At 44.6% G+C, this 17217-nt stretch overlaps 2 protein-coding genes across 2 annotated transcripts in view; both read right to left on the bottom strand.

Annotated features, from left to right (window-relative positions):
* DYRK1B (dual specificity tyrosine phosphorylation regulated kinase 1B) overlaps positions 1 to 65 on the bottom strand; it is a 19813-nt gene extending 19748 nt beyond the window's left edge. The window contains exon 1 of the mRNA XM_044671166.1: positions 36 to 65. The gene's annotated coding sequence lies outside the window, so the exon portion shown is untranslated. The remainder of the gene's footprint in view (positions 1 to 35) is intronic.
* A 513-nt stretch (positions 66 to 578) lies between these two features.
* Positions 579 to 4839, bottom strand: FBL (fibrillarin). The gene is made up of 9 exons (XM_044671167.1): positions 4730 to 4839; positions 3578 to 3730; positions 3347 to 3463; positions 3073 to 3167; positions 2398 to 2568; positions 1822 to 1954; positions 1105 to 1217; positions 863 to 1008; positions 579 to 707 (listed from the first exon to the last, which is right to left on the bottom strand). Exons 1-9 carry the CDS (start codon positions 4737 to 4739, stop codon positions 671 to 673), a joined length of 975 nt encoding a protein of 324 aa, XP_044527102.1. The 5' UTR covers positions 4740 to 4839; the 3' UTR covers positions 579 to 670.
* Between the last annotated feature and the right edge of the window lie 12378 nt (positions 4840 to 17217).

Below are 17217 nucleotides of genomic sequence, written 5' to 3' on the forward strand. Positions count from 1 at the left end.
CAGCCCCGACGGGAGGGCGCGCGCGCGGCCGTTACCTGTGGGCGGGGGTGCCGGGCCGTAGGGGGAGGGGCGGAGAGGAACGCGCGGGGCAGGCGGCGGCGGCTCAGCGCCCCGGGCTCATCCCCGCGCGAGAACGCTGGCAGCGGCGGCGGCGGCGCGGGCAGGCGGGCGGTTCCAGTCAGATCGGCAGCGGCCCGGGGTCCCCAATTACCCAGTAATGCAACCAGCAAAATGGCGACCACAACAAACCGGCCCCCCCGGCTTGGACTCCGCCCCCTGCCCCCTCCCATCCTCCCTCGACACGTGACTCAGGCACCAGGATACCGCCCCATACGCCTGCGCTAGGCTCGGAAGAGACATGCGCCCCAGTCAGCTTAGGCCACGCCCAGAGGCGGTGGCTTGAAACGCGCCTGCGCGCATTAGGTACTAGGACGAGGCATGCGTCGCAGAGGTCGACGCCCGACCTCTCCGGGTAACCACAGGGCGAGCATCAGCGACTGGCCCAGCGCGCAGGCGCCAAGTGTTCCCAGCCCTCCACCCTCCCACCCCTTTAACCCTTTGAGAATCCAGGAGTCACATGGGGTCACGCCTTTTAATAGAAAATACAAAGATCTGACAAAACAGCTAGAGTAGAAAATGAGGGTGGGGCAGGGAACGGGAGAGGCAGGAGCTACTTGGCAGCTGCTTCCTTCTGCTTGGGGGGCGGCCTGTAGGGAGAAAGGAGACCTCAGAGCAGGGGCAGTACCTGGGGGTGCCCCAACATCAACACCCCCCCACCAATGGGGGCCCTTGCTGTCCAAAGAGCTCCCTATCCAGGGGCACAGCTCCCCTTCCCCAGCTATGGGCCCCCCCCCAGCCTCACCTGTAAACGCCCACCACCACAGCATGGTCCCGCTCGTAGGGCTCCAAGGTGAGCTGTTCCTGGGGCTTCATGTTTTCCTGCTGCATTTTCTTCACTTCGGAGGCAAACACAGCTTCAGGGGAGGCTGTGGAGTCTATGCAATTGGCCTAGGAGAGAGAAGAGAGGTGATCATTGGGACTACCAACCCTAGGGGTCTCTTCCCTCCACTCCAACCCCTCCAGAATGTGGTTAGGGAACCTTACCTTGATGGAGATTACAAAATGTCCACCATTGCGCAGGAAGTTGTGGGCATTGAGAGCCACAATTCGGGATTGGTCTGGCTGGGCCACATCAGCAAAAATCACATCCACCATCCCTGGGGGCAGAGGAAAGGAATGGGCAGCCTAGAGCACCCAGGCTCTTCCTCCGGATGACTTACTCCTATCACCTATAGATGCTGACAAGTGTTTCCACCTCATCTTTTGTCCCTCCATTCAATTCTGCAGACTGCCAACCCAATCTGAAGGGACAGCTCTTGACCACAATCACTCTCTGGCTTGACTGAAACCTTCCTCAGCTCCCCAAGGCCCACAGGATAAAGGTCAATGACTGAGGTTCTACTCTCTTCTAACAAATACCAACCACTTATATTTAGCTTTTAAGGTGTGCAAAATGCTTTGCAAATATCTTTTTAAATTCTTGAAATCTATTTTATAGAGGAGGAAATAAAAACCCAGGCAGATTAAGTAAGCTGCCCAGGGCAAACTTGCCAGTAAAGCATCTAAGCTAGGATCTGAATTGGAACTTTTTTGACAAAGCACCTAATCTAGGGCCCTCTCCATCTCCTGCTCTTCTTAGCTGCCTTCTACAGCTAAGGGGCAGATCATTCAGGCCTTCACTTTCAGCTTTCTTAGCATGAGCTCAGAATATACTGAGCTACAGTTCTATCTACTAAGACAGTGGACATGCTGGGTCCTCACCAATGAGCATTCGGTATTTGTGAGGGTGTCGTGCATCCTCAATGACAGGAATGATGTTTGTCCTCTTCTTGGCCACATTGATGAGGTCTCGGCCAGATCGATGAGAAAACTCAACAGCATAGACTAGGCCTTCCTGAGCAGCAGAGGAGAACTCACTGTCTTCACCTGTCCCATGACCAAAAACCCACCACCAAGCCCTTCAGGCTAAGACCCAGACCAAAATATCTGCCTTGGATGGATCTATCTCATAGCTCAATAGGTGATCAGAGTAGACAGTGCCTTTAAGCATCATTACATCCAACCCTTTGAGCTAACAATTTTAAAGGGACTTGTCCCAGGCCACCTAGTGAGTGGTAGGAGCCAAGCAAAAATCACCAGGCCTTCCTGCTGTACCAGATGTCCTAACTCAAGTCCCTTTGCTCAGTTTCAGGCCTGTTCTTGAAGAGTCTTGTTCTTGTACTTTACAATTAGCTCTTTGGACTTTGTATTTTGGCAGTCTGGGAGCTTCAGGCAAGATCTCCTCCCACCCACCCATTTCTTTTATTTCCCCAGAGTGAAGGGGTCCCCTAGACTTACAGGGCCCACAATGTCAGAGACATGTGAGACGGTGGTGCCTGAAGCTGCTCCCAAGTAGAGCACTTTGGCTCCAGGTCTGATGTGAATCTGATCCACTCCACCGAGGATGGCAGCAGCCAGCTTTGATCGAAACGGGTTCCAAGCACGGTACTCCAACTTTGCCTCACCATCCTAAAGGGGTAAAGGAAAGCAAGAGTCAGCCTTGTATAACATGATGCTCCTACACCCCAGTCCTCTATTCCTTACTCCCCTCAAAACACAGTCCAGGATTCAACAATACTGGTGGATTTGCTTTTTCGTGATACCCCATCTCCCACTTTGTGCATTTCCACTGGCCGACATGTTCCTCCAAGCTTAGAATGGTCTTCTTTCCTATCTCCTACCTGCTCTGGCTTCCTTCAACCCCCACCTACAACCCCACTTTCTAAGAAACCTTTTTTGATCCCTTTAATATTGTCTTCTCTGTGATCATTTCTAATTTATTCCACATATAGTTTATTTGTATGGGGTTGTTTCACTTTGTCTCGCTCATTAAACAGTGTTCCTTTAACATAGGTGGATTTTTTCCCCCTTTGTTGCATCTGCAACATTAGCTAAAATGCCTTTGTGACAGACTGAAATGGGAACCTGTCCCACAACCTTTCCTGCCAAAAGTCTCATGTTCCCAATTCTCACCTCTACAGTGATTCTCTTCTCTCCATAAACTGACTCTCCAGGTACCATGTTCTTTGTGACAAGAGCGTCTTCCTTTCCTCGACAAATAAAAACTCCTGATAAAGAAAAAGGGCCAGTGAGACCTATGAGCCAGCATCCTACCCACCATGTTCTCTCTTAAGATATCCCATCTCCCTGAAATAATGAAAATTTGTAACAGAAAAGGCAGAATTGCACAATGGTTATTTTGCTATCGCTTCTTTACTAAAGAGAATCATACTAGATATGTCCTTACCTTCATGCCGATGAGGTTCCACAGTAACCTTCTTTCCTCCTTGGAAACCTCCACGACCACCTCGGCCTCGGCCCCGAGGGGTACCTCTGCCCCGACCACCAGGTGAATGGAACCCTCCTGCAGGAGACAAGATATGAGAGGCAAGAAACTGATTCGTTGCCCCTCCATCCTAAATACCTGAGGGTTTGTTCCTTCTTCACCAGTCCTGTGAGCCCATCAACTCCAACTCACCTCGTCCACCTCCTCGGCCTCCTCGATCTCCAAAGCCACCACGACCCCGTCCTCCAAAGCCTCCTCTGCCCCCGCCAAAGCCTCCTCGGCCTCCACGGTCACCACCTCTTCCACGACCTCCAAACCCACCCCGACCCCCTCGGGGGCTGAATCCTGCGGACCAAAAAAAGTCAGAAGGTGAGTAGATTTGGCCCTCCATCTGCTCTCACCTGCACCTCAGATTACGAACCTAGGAGTTCATGTGCATGTGACTGGGAGTAAGAAAGAAATCTTACAAGGAGGATGTGGGAGGCCTTTCCTCACCTCCAAAAGTAATGTGGGAGGTAACAAGAGTTCACAACCCCTCCCCTTGAGGAACCCTGGAGAGCAATGGATCCCAGAGAAGAAACTGGGCATGGGGAAAGAATATATTCGTCTGTACTTAGGAGCAGGGGAGAGGGGAAAAGGCTGAAGTTTCTCCAGACTATCAAGCATGACAGGTTGGTCCACAGTAGGTCACCTCAACCCATTATAGAGATCTTCGTATCTTGAGGTCCCTCCACCCCACAGGGGAAAATTGGGACAAGAAGGGATGACTCTGTGGGGCTCAGGCCCACGAACCTACGCAGCATCCTCAGCTACGAGCCTGGTTTCAGAAAGTGGGTCTCAGAGAAGGCCCGGTCTCCCATCTTGAGCCCTAAACGCCCCGGACAGTCCTGGGGGAAAAATCAGGGGTGTGGGGAGGGCAGAGTGCCCTACAAATCAAAGGCTAGCTCTGGCTTCTGCCTAGGGGGGTTTAGATCAACCTCAAGGTGGGCCCCCCCAAATCCAAGACCCGGGGTTCATAAAAGTTGGAAGCTCCAAACTTCAGGGCCAGCTAGCATGGAGCCGAATTGGAGAAACCCTTCCTAGCTGTGGTCCATGCTGCGGGCCTCAGGGTCCCCCGCCTGCAAGATGAGTAATGTGGGAGACGCTACCGCGTCTGGGGGTGCCCAGGAAGAACGAGAGGCCGCGGCTTGCAGGGATTCTATGGGTAGTACCGCTGCCTCTCTCGACCCTCCGGCTACAGAGTAGTAAACGGAGTCCGGGTGATGGGACACCTGTCTGGGGGCGATTGCTCTACCCCAGGGCCCCAAGCTCGCCTCTCCTTCCCGGTTCGGCCCCTGCGCTCACCCGGCTTCATGGCACGCGGCTCGAATTATGGAGGAAGCGGAAGCAGCGGCGGAGGCGGCGGCTACGGCGGCCGCCAACGGACACGCGGATCGCACGCGCCACCGGGCCTTGGAATCCCTTGATTGCCTGCAAGGGAAGCAAGAGGGAATCGGCGTGCGCCGGAGGCCGACTTACGTAAACACGTACGAAGTACGACAGAAGCACGCACTACGCACTCACGCACGCACTAGGGACCTCAGGATGGGCTTTCCTCCTTTACGTCTGCGCAGTCCGGATTATGCACCCCCTCCCTTCAGGTTTCCTCCTCTCGCGTGGTCCGATTACTTCGCCTTGGAGGGGGCCGGTGGAACCCTGGGAAAAGTAGTCCTATAGCGTTCTAGGGCGCAGAGCAGAATTTCCGGGGTCGAGAAAGTCAAGAAGGGAAGAGAGGCGGAAAGGGGAACGTGAGGCGTTCGGAGTACTAGCGGCCTCATGGGATGTGTAGTTTCGAATAGATGCCCTTTCCACACATGCTCTCACTACTCACCCCAGGAAAGAGAATACGTCGGTTCCCTAGGAGACGTAGGCTGTGGGCTCGTGGCCACTTGAAATGGGAGGCGGTTTCCTGCTGCCGGGGCTGGGGAGGCCGCGAGGTGGCGGTATCATTCACTGCCTTTCTCCCTTCTTCCTCCGCCACCAACAGAGCTTTTTGAGGTTGTGTGAGAAACACACTTGATTCAATTAAATGTCAAAATTTCGTGTTAAGCGATTACTGGGCACCAGGCACTGAGCCGTATCCTGGGGAGACGACAAAAAGAACCTCCAGGTAGGTTCTTCCCTCAGGGAGCTTTATCTTCTACTCTCATCCCAGTGGTGCTCATCCCATGGGCCAGATCCTGTAAATCTGCAACAAGGAAGTCCACTTTCAGTTCGTGTGTGTGTGTGTGTGTGTGTGTGTGTGTGTGTGTGTGTGTGAGGGGGGGGGTAGGTGGAGTGGGGAGGGCGCTTCTGGTTCCCTTGAGCAGACAAGCTGGCCACTACTTATCTCTCCTGTGGTACCAGCCCTACTTTTTTTTTCCTTTAGTGAAGTCTCAATGGAATGCTTTCCAAGTAAAACATCAAGAAAAGTTTTATTTGGTCAACGTTGGACCTTGTACGACAGTTGAGCTGTTTTAAGCAGTTCAGAATAGCTCACACACTGCTTTCCTCTCCCTAGAGAATGTCTCAGTTACCCAGCAGAAGAGTTCAGAATCTTGAGTTGTCCATCTAGTGACTCCCTGAGCCATCTGGCATGTCATGAGAGCCTTCTTCAAGGCTCCATTATTCTCCACTGGCCACCAGAGATCTCTAGACCCTCAAATACTGTTCTTCATAGTCCATATGAGACCCACAGCCTTAAACTCTGCTGGCTAGACACAATTCTTTAGGATAGTAATTCTCAACCTTTTTGGATTCAGATCCATTTTACATTATTAAAAATTATTGAGGACCACAAAGATCTTTTGTTGATATGGTTCAGATCTCTCTATACTGACCATAGTACTCATTTAATGATGTATTTAAAATATAGATTAAAAAACAAACCAATGAACATTTATTTATTTTACAGTCCTTATAGCTAGCTATATTTGAGATTTCAAGAAATTTTCCCTCTTGGGTGAGATCTGGGATTCTCTGTTGGTTGAGCTAAGCTAGTTACTTTGCTCTCAATGGGAGAGCTTTTTCAATCTTTATTGTTTGATATATATTCTCATATGTATACTTCCTCTGATTTCTATTTTTACTATCAACTTAGATAAATAGGTTTCTTTGCTGTTTATAATATGTATGTTCATTGTGGACCTGGTGTTTGGTGGGAAGGGGGCCAAGCTTTGGGTATAAACTTTGGGCTTCCCCTTTCTCCATTAGTGAACAGTGATCAGGAAGTTAGCTTGACCCTAGCCTGATAACATTTAAGGGAACGAAGAGATGTCATTGTAGCTCAGTCCTACCCCTCCCTTGGAGGAGAGCACTGTGGCTAGCCTCTGGTTTGAACTTATTGCTTTCCCTCCTGGCAATATTCAAATCTCTCTTGGAAAAGGGTAGGCACAAGAGACACTTGAGATGTCTATTCTTGCTTCCCAGTGAGCCACACACCACACTCCCTGCTATGTAAACTTCCCTAATTCCCTATTCCCTATTCCCTCTGGACAAAAGTCTGAGTTGTGACTAAGCAGATTTAAGTGGTGAAATGGTCTTGATGAAGAAAGAACAAGACCAGAAGTTTGTAAGTCATGAATGAGTAAATTTCTTTTGGGAGAAAGGAGCTTGGAGGTGCTGTGTCCCCAGGCAGGAAATACCGGTTGGGGCAGGGGTCCTCTGGGAAGATGTCCAAAGGCTGTGAGTGACTCTGGCAACATGTGTTTCTGAAACCACCATGAAAGATATGAACAGTTCACCCTCAGAACTGTTTTAAAAAAATTAAACAGTTTGAGCATATAACTTCAATCTTTTTTTTTTTTAACCCTTGTACTTCGGTGTATTGTCTCATAGGTGGAAGATTGGTAAGGGTGGGCAATGGGGGTCAAGTGACTTGCCCAGGGTCACACAGCTGGGAAGTGTCTGAGGCCGGGTTTGAACCTAGGACCTCCTGTCTCTAGGCCTGACTCTCACTCCACTGAGCTACCCAGCTGCCCCTATAACTTCAATCTTAGATGGTATTGTGATAAGGATCTTATTTAGTTTTAGTAAAAGTAGGTTTTAGGCCAGAGAAGGGATTTTCCCACTTTTATGCTGTCCCCTATAAGAGAGGAGACAGACAAAGTTTGCTGTGGGCCCCTTAAGAGAATAGCATAAAAGTCCAGTGATAAAAGAGTTCTGGGCTCCATGTTCTCTGACAGTCTAGGAGAACAGGGGTTGCTGTTTGAGCTCTTGCTCTGACAGTTGGTAGCAGTTGGAGAGAAAGAAAAAGAGATTTAAGAAAGCTGAAGAAGAAAACCTACAGTTTGTGATCAAAAGCTTAGTGACTAAGGTTTTTTTCCTTCTCAGCACTCAGAGAGAAGAGGTCTAACCTTGAGGCCTACTTGAAATGTAAAAGGGAATTCTTTGTTCTCTTTGAGTTTACACTTGTGAAAGGGAATCCTTTATTCCCTTTGTCTATTTTGAATTAACATTTTAGTTAACAATAACTTAAGTACCCCTATTTAGTACCTCACAAGATTATGAAGACTGAACTAATTTTCCTTTGTCTTTGTCTACTTTTGAATTGAATCAACAAAAGCTTGAACACCCTTCTTGGCTCTAAGTGGAGGAGCTCCCCACCCTTTCAACTCAATCAGCCAGGAAATGAGAATTCACACCTCAATCAGCCAGGAATCTTTGGATGAGCATTCACCTCTCCAGAAGGTGAGAAGTGTTATAAAGAAAGAAGAATCCTAGGGAGATATAGATACCTAGTGATGTGGATATATCTCTGTATTCTCCCTAGGTGCTGGTGATGGGGTAACACTAACCCCAATCACCCTTGCTAGATGTTATAATTTCCATTTTCAATAACAGTTGCCCAGGGAGGACCCTGAAAGGTTAGGTGGATGGGTAACCCTTTCAGGTCCAACCTGGGATTGGATAAATTATTAATATAGGGCTCCGATTAGTCTTGGATCACATTTGTTATCTGACTGCATTAGCTCCCTCCCCAAGGGTCATGATATAAAGACCACTCAGGAAGGTACTTATTAAATACTCTATCTATAATCTATAATCAAGGAAAGGATAATCAGGATAGGGATTGAGGATTGGAGACCCTGTCAATCTAATATCTATAACTAATTAATACTTAGGCCTGGAGGCTATTTATTTAATAGAAGCTGGAGCTTTGTTCTTCACAACCCCTCTGGCCCAGCCTGGCCACTGCCAAGCCAGAGAATAGTGACTGCTCTTGATACAGCTGTGTTGGTGATTTTATTCTCTCAGCTTTCTCACTATCTGTGTTTGGTGATGTACTAGCTCTCACAGTCTTCAGGAAATATTCAGATCCTACCAACCCTTTTCTTCATAGACCTCCCAGCCTCCCTTCACCACCCAGGGACCCAATCCCAAAGACCAAAGTCCAAAGATCAAAAGCCAAAAGACCCAAAAGCCCAAGGACCCCTTCCAGATGGCTGTTAGGATTATTTATACCTCCAGGCCAACCGACTTTTGCTCTGGCTCACAGCATCTGGGAACATTCCAATCTCTCCAACTGCCTCCCTTGTCAATCAAGGTGACATCCAACATTTACCAGGATATCAATATAACAGAATCGGTTCCCACAAACACTGCCCCCTGGGCAGTGCTGGGCATTTTGGAAGCTGTGATTGGCCCTTGTGAAGAGGGGAAGGGATAAGAAGCCACTGTAAAAAGCCTAGAATTTCTGGGGTTAAAAAAGTCAACTCTAAGAAGGAAGTCAGCTTCATGAAGGTTGGCTCAAGGAAGAAAGTTGACCTCAGGAGTCACCTTCAGCTTGAGTCATTGTCTTGACCAGCCTATTGGAGGGAACTTGGGTGAGTGGATAGCTGGCTTTCTCTTCCTATCTTCTGGAGAAAGTTTAATTCCAGTTGAAGGTCAACAAGTCCTGGCTGAGTTAAGCACTAGAGCAGTATTTAGTTAGATAGGTTAAAATATCTTCTCTATCTTTTTATTTCTCTTTTGTAAATAAAAGCTATTAAAGTCATTTTGACTTTGAGCCATAATACTTTGAATAATACTTTGAATCAGTGACCACCATCATTATTTATAATTTTCATATATTTTAGTCAAACCTCCCTACAGAGAGGTACTTTAGGGGGAGCCAGAGAGCTGGTCTGTGGAAACTGTCACAGACAATGTGATTTTTGGAATTGACTTTAATTGCATTTAGTTTCTCTAGGAAGAATTTATAGATTACTTTAGGATTTCATTATAAATTGAGGTTCATCATCTGGTAAAAGGTAGTAAGATAGAATTTAATCTTTAGACAGTGAGTGTAGATAAAGCAGGTCTGTTCTTCAGACAAGAAGCTTCCTGAGGAGCCAGTTTGGGCTCGGGTTGTATTATTTAGACAAATTTAGTATTAGGGAATTATAGATTTCCTACCTTATTCCTAACTTATAGATTTCCTACCTTATTCCTACTATTTCTACCTCCTGTTTTTCTTTTTATACCTCTCCTCCATAATAAATTCATGTTGTATTAGACTACATCCAGCCTTCAGTTCACCACCTGAAACCAACTTGGTTCTGACAACTTTAATTATAATAACTGGCCATTACTATTTTGTTATTAATATTTACTATTAGTCTGGATTAATTATACCTATTACAGTCAGCTTTAGCTATAGCAGCTTTAGTTTGATCAGAACAGTTGCCTCAAGCCCTGTATCAAAAGCCAGGAAATATTTTAACAACTAACAGCTTATTATTTACTCATAACAATGGGATTTACAACCTCTTCCTAATAGTCCATCTACTCTTGGTTTCCTCTGTAAAAGGAGAGGGTTGAATCGGTTTGCATAGTTTTCCAAATTGGAGGGTCTTCCTAGTTCAGGGAGTTAGGTACAAAATGATGGCCAATATTATTGGATAATTTTTAGTTGAACTCTCATACAAACACATCCCCCTTTCTTTTTTTCCCCAGTGAGTGGGGGGGTGGAATCAAATCAGTGTCAACAAAAGTGAGATCAATGATGATGAATTTGCCCTGGCTGACAGGTACTACAGCCTCATGATTATATAATACAGTGTATGTGCATAAGCAGGGTCAAGTTGGTGTTGGTACCTGTTGGACAAATTTCCACTTGGGAGCAATCTATTGCTGCAGCCATTAGCCCATTGGCATAGGTTCATAACACAGATGAATTGTGTCATCTAGCTGTTTGCTGCATTTCCCACATGAAACATGTGAACATGAAAACTAAATTATCTTTGTGTGTGATCCTAAAAGAGCAGTAGATCTGCTAAATATGCTAACCTGATTTCCTGAAAAGCCTCCAATTTAAAAATGAAAACAACTGAAGAATAATTAATCAGTTACCATTGGAGCAAATTTTGAAATTTTAATGCCCTTATTTTTATCTGAATCAAATACAAGCTAAGAAAATAATCTGTGTAGATTATTTTATGAGAACAACAGTTTTTCCTTAAAGGAGGAGGGAGGGTGTCCTGCGACATTTAAAAGCCACTGTGAGTAGTAGTTTTCCCCAGTAGCACTAATATAGTTTCTGGTATTTAAGTTCATAGCTAATAAATGTCAGAGGAGCTAATATATGTAAAAGTGCTTTGCAAACTATAAAGCTCTATTGCCATTGCTATTGTTGTGGATTTTCTGGAGAATGTAATCACCATCTTATGTAGGATTTAAATTAATATCCAACACCCCAAGAATTACATTTTTATGAAGTTTATTAAAAATTAATTGAAATAGAAGGAATAAAAGGAAATAGAAGTAAAAAAACTTAATTATTTAACAAAATTATGAGCATGTGACTAAGTTCTCCTTGCTTGTTTAAAAAGTCAGCTCCACCAAAGCCGAGACAGGAAGACAAGAGAGCAAGAGGTGGGGCTACACCAAATTCATATCCTCCCTATGTAAGCATATAATGTGAGGAGAGTGGGGTGCTGAGAATTGTAGTTTTTAGGGTAACAGATTCTAATTACACAATCCCCCCTGTGATCCTTTGGGAAACTAGTCTCCCCAGTGCGTCATTTAAACATAACTATCTTAGCAAAACCAATGTTTGCTAGGCACAATGACAGAAAGCCAATTAGGGGGAAGTCCCCTTTGGCATAAGAATTTACATTCAAAATAAATGTGTTCAACCTCCCACAGTTCAATTTCACTACATCCCAAAGTTCATTCAGGATCTTTTGGTGCAGTGTGTGGTTTCTGCAGGCATCTTCATGGCACCTTCTCCAGGCAGTTCACTTTCTTGATTCAGGGAGGTAGCAAGTTTCTTATCCTAAAATTATTCACAATTTTTTTTAATAAAACTAGAATTTTATGACAATTATACAATCCCCACTGAGGAGGGTGTTGAGAAACACATGGATCACCCAGGGATATGTGGCTGAGTTATGAGGTATGTGAATCAATTATTAAAAGGAAATCAAAAGCATAAAAAAAAGGAAAAGAAAAGAAAAAGAAAAAATCAAAATTAAATAATATATAAAAATTCTGAGTAGGCAAGAATAGAATCAGGGCCCAAAAAAATGTGTTATGTCCCACATGCTTGTAGGACCTTTATAGCAATATGCACTTACCCAGTCAGCAGCCAGGACTACAGAAAATTGCCAAACTTATGAAAGACAGAAAAGGGACTAGATTTTTGTAGCAGACAGGAAATAGCATTCCCTGGTCTGATTTTACCTTTGCTCTCAGGGATAGGGAAACCAATATTCTAGCCAAACTGAGGTACTTTTCAGAATATGGCAAGAGGAAATCCTGCATGTGAAATTGTCAAACAGTCACTTCCTTGAACCCCAAAACAAATCCTCTGTCTTAGCAGAGATTCTCATCAATCCCACTGGGATTGATTGGTCTCCTTGACCTTGTGCTTGTAGGCACTGTGCAGATTAACTTTGTGCTTCCTTGGCACTGTAAAATGGCTCTTTTGTGATCCCTTCTCCTGGAATCAGACACAATCATTAATCAAAGTTCCATAATATTTAACAATCAATGGCAGGTTTCTATAGTCTAAAGCTTTTGAGTATGCAGTAATATTAGAACTAATGGATATTGTAAACTTATATTAGTGCAAAATCAAAAAACCATTAATAGCAGGCTTCAAGTACAAAAAATGAGAGAAAAAAGAAACTCAAATATTCTTGTACATACAAGAAAAAAATAATTAAAATTAAAAAAAATATATAGAGTTCACAATCAGTGACACTGTGTTTGCCCAAGGAGAGGCAGGATGCAAAGGTTTCTCCCTCAAAAATGAGATCCATTTCCTTTTTAACTTAGCTATGATCCACAGTGAGAGTGTATATAATTTTCACTAAGAAAAAAGCTTTATAAAAAAAAAAAAACCAATAGTAGTATAGCAGCTAATGCACATTCAAGAAGTACCAAAATTCCCCAAATCATAAGAGCACATTTAATGACAATAGCAAACAAACCCACTATCATTAGGATTCACATGAGTCTCCATAGCCACTGAATCTCATGGATATTTGTCACAAGTTCTCCAGATCTAACAAATTTTTCAACCTTGGCTGAGATATTTTTAACAAAGTCTGTTACTGCCATCATTCCAAAATTTGGCAGAAGAGCCCGGAAAAAAACCACAAACTTCTGTACTGCTGATGAAAACCTTTTGGGTCTAAAATGTTACCAAACATCTAGATCATTCTGGTGGAAGGGTAGAATAAGCTGAAGAGTTACAAATATAAAAAATCATTCAGACGTGTTATATTCAATAATCTGGGAAGAGATGGATGCCACCTTGATTGACAGGGGTGGCAGTTGAGAGTCGTGGAATTTTCCCAGGTGCCATGAGCCAGGGGCAAGCTTCAGTTGGCCCCACCCTATTTATACCCCTCACAGCTACATTGGAGGAGGTCTCTGGACTCAGAGGCTGAGAACTGAAGATCACAGATCTCTGCAAACCTCTGTGGTTCTATCTGGGAGTGGGTGGCTGAAGGGTGGTGAAGGGTTGCTGGGAGGTAGAAGAAGAAGAGGGTAGGATTAAGCCTGAATCTGTTTCCTGCTAGACTGTGAGAGCTAGTGAATCACCAACACTGGTAGTGAGAGAGCTGAGAGAATAAAGACCACCAATACATCTGCAGTAATAGCCTTCTCTATTCTCTGGCTTGGCTGTGGACAGGTCCGGCCAGAGATAAAAGGAGAGGTGAAATCTCAAGCCTCCACCAGATCAGTAGCCTCCAGTCCTGATTGTTAATTAGTTTAATAGAGAATAGATCAATAGGGTTTCCAATCCCCAATCCTTGACCTTGTTATTCTTTCCCTATTTATAGATAAAAGAGTGTTCAACAAGTACCTTCCTGAGTGGTCTTTCTATCACAGCCCTTGGGAAGGAAGTCAAATGCAGTCAGATCCTGAACGTTATCCAAGGCTGATCAATAGCCCAGTACCAATTTATGCAACCTCAGGTTGGGCCTGGAAAGGTTACCCATCTATCTAACCTCTCAAGGGTCCTTACTGGGGCAGTTGTTAAAGGAATTCTAACAGGTTATCAACCAAACCTGTTAGAGAGAAGGAGATAACTTATAGTAGCAGTCAGAGTGATAGGAGTAGGTGTTTCTCCCACCAACTGCAGATGAGGATATCATAGATAGATATACATCACCATCATTATACATATATCTCCATTACTACCTTATATTTCTTTAACAGAAGCTACTAGGCTTTATGTGAAATGCTCCTTCTCATGGGCCATTCAGGGGTACCAAGCCCCCTAGGAAAACCTTACCACCTCCAGATGAACCTCTCTTCTCTGGAATGAGACTATAACAGCTATAAAAGGCATATCTTTATATGTCCCATCCATTGCAATGTTGAGGTGAGAGCTACAATAGTGAAAATCACTTCAGACGTCTCATCCATTACATTTTTATAAATACAGAGGTGGGGAATATAATAGTGCTATAGCACTTCACTTCAGCTACTAAATGGACCCTTTACCTTTTGTTACAAACAATTTAGAGGTAGGCAAATGATCAGTCAGAGGTAGTGGTGCTACTGGATATCTAAAAATCATTTGTGAAGGCCCCTTAAAATCAATTTAAATTTTTAGGTCATTAAATTTTCCAAAGGTTGTATATAGGTTGTAATCAGTTTGATGGGTGTCCATCCATTATCATCTGTGTGACAATTAACAAAGGCAAGAAGGCATAAAAGGCCATTTAGGCAACATGTGACCTTGATGGATCTGGTGACAAATCCAGCTTCCATAAGGACCTGTGGTTTTGCCATGGAAAAGGATTTGCACAACTAGGCTATGGGCTTTTACAATAGTATTTTCTCTAGTTCAATCATATTGGATGTATTACAGAGTCTGGGCAGGCCAAAATGGCAAGGGGGTATAGGGAGATGAATCTCCCCCCTTCCCCCCCCCAATCTCAAGATTACTCAAGCTAATTGCAAGGACAAGTGCACCTAGGAAGGGTAGGAAGAAAAGACATTCTAAAACTGGGAGCTGTTTGAGATAGTTAATGCACTTCTCTTTCATAGAGTGGGCCATGCTTACAGTTCTACTTCCTGTTCTTAAGTATCTGAGGCCAGATTATGAACCTAGGATCTCCTATCTCTAGGCTTGGCTCTCAATCCACTAAGCTACTTAGCTGCCTTCCTGCTGTGCTGGGTGGGTTCAGGGTCTAGAGCAGTGATTCCCAAAGTTGGCACCACTGCCCCCTGGTGGGTGCTGCAGCGATCTAGGGGAGCGTTGATGGCCACAGGTGCATTTATTTTTCCTATAAATTGCTATTAAAATTAAAATAATTCTCAGGGGCGCTAAGTAATATTTTTTCTGGAAAGGGGGTGGTAGGCCAAAAAAGTTTGGGAACCACTGGTCTAGGGGGTGTCACAGGAGACCCCCATGTGGGCTAACACCTCAGTCCCAAGCATGGAAGTCCCCCACCCCCACCCCCACCCCCATTAGTTTAAAATCCACCTGGAAGGTTAATGGGGGTAGGAATAAGTGGGAGTAGACAGCTGATAGTCTAAAAATCTGCTTTAGCCCTAAGCTACTACATGCTTGAGACCCAGGTAGGTAGGGGAGTTAGGAAGGTGGAAGTGTCTCCTCAGGAAAAAGCCTTTAGGAGGTTGGTTGTTTCCTAAAAGAAACACCTTGGCTTCCAAGGCACTCAGTTTTGGCAATGTAAGGGAAAGAGGGATTTATATTTTACTAGCCGCCCAGAAAATGGTTCACAAGGATCCCCAGCTTGTGTGTTCAAGAGACGTGGCGGCAGCAATCGGCAGCAGCAATAGCAACAGCAGCAATAGTAGCAGGAGCAGGAGCAACAACAGCAACAGTGGGTGGTAGAGGCTTTTAAAACTAATCTGTCTTTAAAAACTGCTCTACAATTTAGAGCAGAGCTAGGGTTCTAAACCCCACTTCTGGTTGCCATAAATGTAGGATTTAAATTAATATCCAACACTCCAAGAATTATATTTTCATGCAGTTTATTAATAATCACTTGAAGTAGAAAGAGTAAAAGAAAGTAGAAATAAAAAAACATTAATTATTTAACAAAATTAAGACCATGTGACTAAGTTCTCCTTGCCTGTTTAAAAAGTCCACTCCACCAAAACCGAGACAGGAAGACGAGAGTGAAATTTTTATCCTCCCTGCATAAGCATGTAATGTGAGGAGAGTGGGGTGCTGGGAATTGAAGTTTTTAGGGTAACAGATTCTAATTACACACTTAGCATTATTTTCCAGAGTGGGTTCCACTCAGCTATTTTTTTCCCCCCTAAGGTTCAGGTCTGATCATGTCACCCCTTATTCAATAACTCCTCTGGCTTCCTATTGCCTCCAGAATCAAATACAAAATCCTTTGCTTTGCTTTTGCATAACCTGATCTATTCTTGTCCTTCCTGTCTTTTCACTCTTTACTTCCCTCCACAAACCATACTCAGGGATATCCAGTGACCCTTGGCCGTCTTCCTGTTCTGCATACAAGACATTCTATCGCCAGACTCCAGGCATTTTCATTAGCTATTCCTCATGCCTGGACTTCTCTCCCTTTTCATCTCCATCTTCCTTACTTCTATTACTTCCTTCAGGTTCCAGCTAAAATTCCACCTATAGGCAATCCCCCTTTAATGTCAGTGCCTTCCCTCTGAGATTAATTTATCTTGTATATATCCAATTTATCTTGTATATATCTTCTATGTATTAGTTAAATGTCTGTTTTCCACTCCATTAGTTAAATGTCTGTTTTCCACTCCTGTTTTTGCCTTATTTTATAACCCTAGTCCTTAACACAGTGCCTGGCACAAAGTAAGTGCTGAATGCTTGTTGACTGATAGCTTGGACCAAATCACAGCTCCACTAACAGGGTATGAGTGTGCCTGTCTAGCTACAATATGGGAGTGGGAAACCTTTTTGCTATGAAGGATTGTTGATTTCTGGGACATGATGAAAGCAGAGTTGTAACTAAGAACCACAGCTACTGGCGCAAATCAGCTGAGTGAGAGGAAATATAGAAGTGGGTATGGTTCAGTCTCCCAGAGTGTCTTCCTCTCCTCCAAGGCAGGTGAGAAGAAAAACAGACCCCAGAAGGCAACTGGGCCATAGGATAAGGTGTCCTCTGGGAGTTTGTTTAGATAGTTTCTCCCCCTGTAGTTTCCCTAGCCCTGGGTAAGGATTACAAGATGAGGTATGGAGACAGAGATTAAGGCAGACATATATTACCTCTAAGCTTGTTAAGCCTTGAGGTAGAGGAAATGCACATGGACACATGGGCTTGTTCCAAACTGTATTCCGAGGTTTATTAACATTTCTCAGAAATGGTCTTATTGACTAACTGGGAGAAGGGGGGTCTGTTGTCCCA

Source organism: Gracilinanus agilis, chromosome 3 (assembly GCF_016433145.1).
Source record: "Gracilinanus agilis isolate LMUSP501 chromosome 3, AgileGrace, whole genome shotgun sequence".
Taxonomy (NCBI): Eukaryota; Metazoa; Chordata; class Mammalia; order Didelphimorphia; family Didelphidae; genus Gracilinanus; species Gracilinanus agilis.

Excerpts from the sequence above, each read along its gene's own strand:
- FBL (XM_044671167.1), bottom strand. Across the intron at positions 3,464-3,577 it reads AGGCCGAGGAGGTGGACGAG|GAGGGTTCCATTCACCTGGT; the intron begins GTGAGTTGGAGT and ends TGTCTCCTGCAG. Across the intron at positions 1,009-1,104 it reads ATTTTGTAATCTCCATCAAG|GCCAATTGCATAGACTCCAC; the intron begins GTAAGGTTCCCT and ends TCTCTCTCCTAG.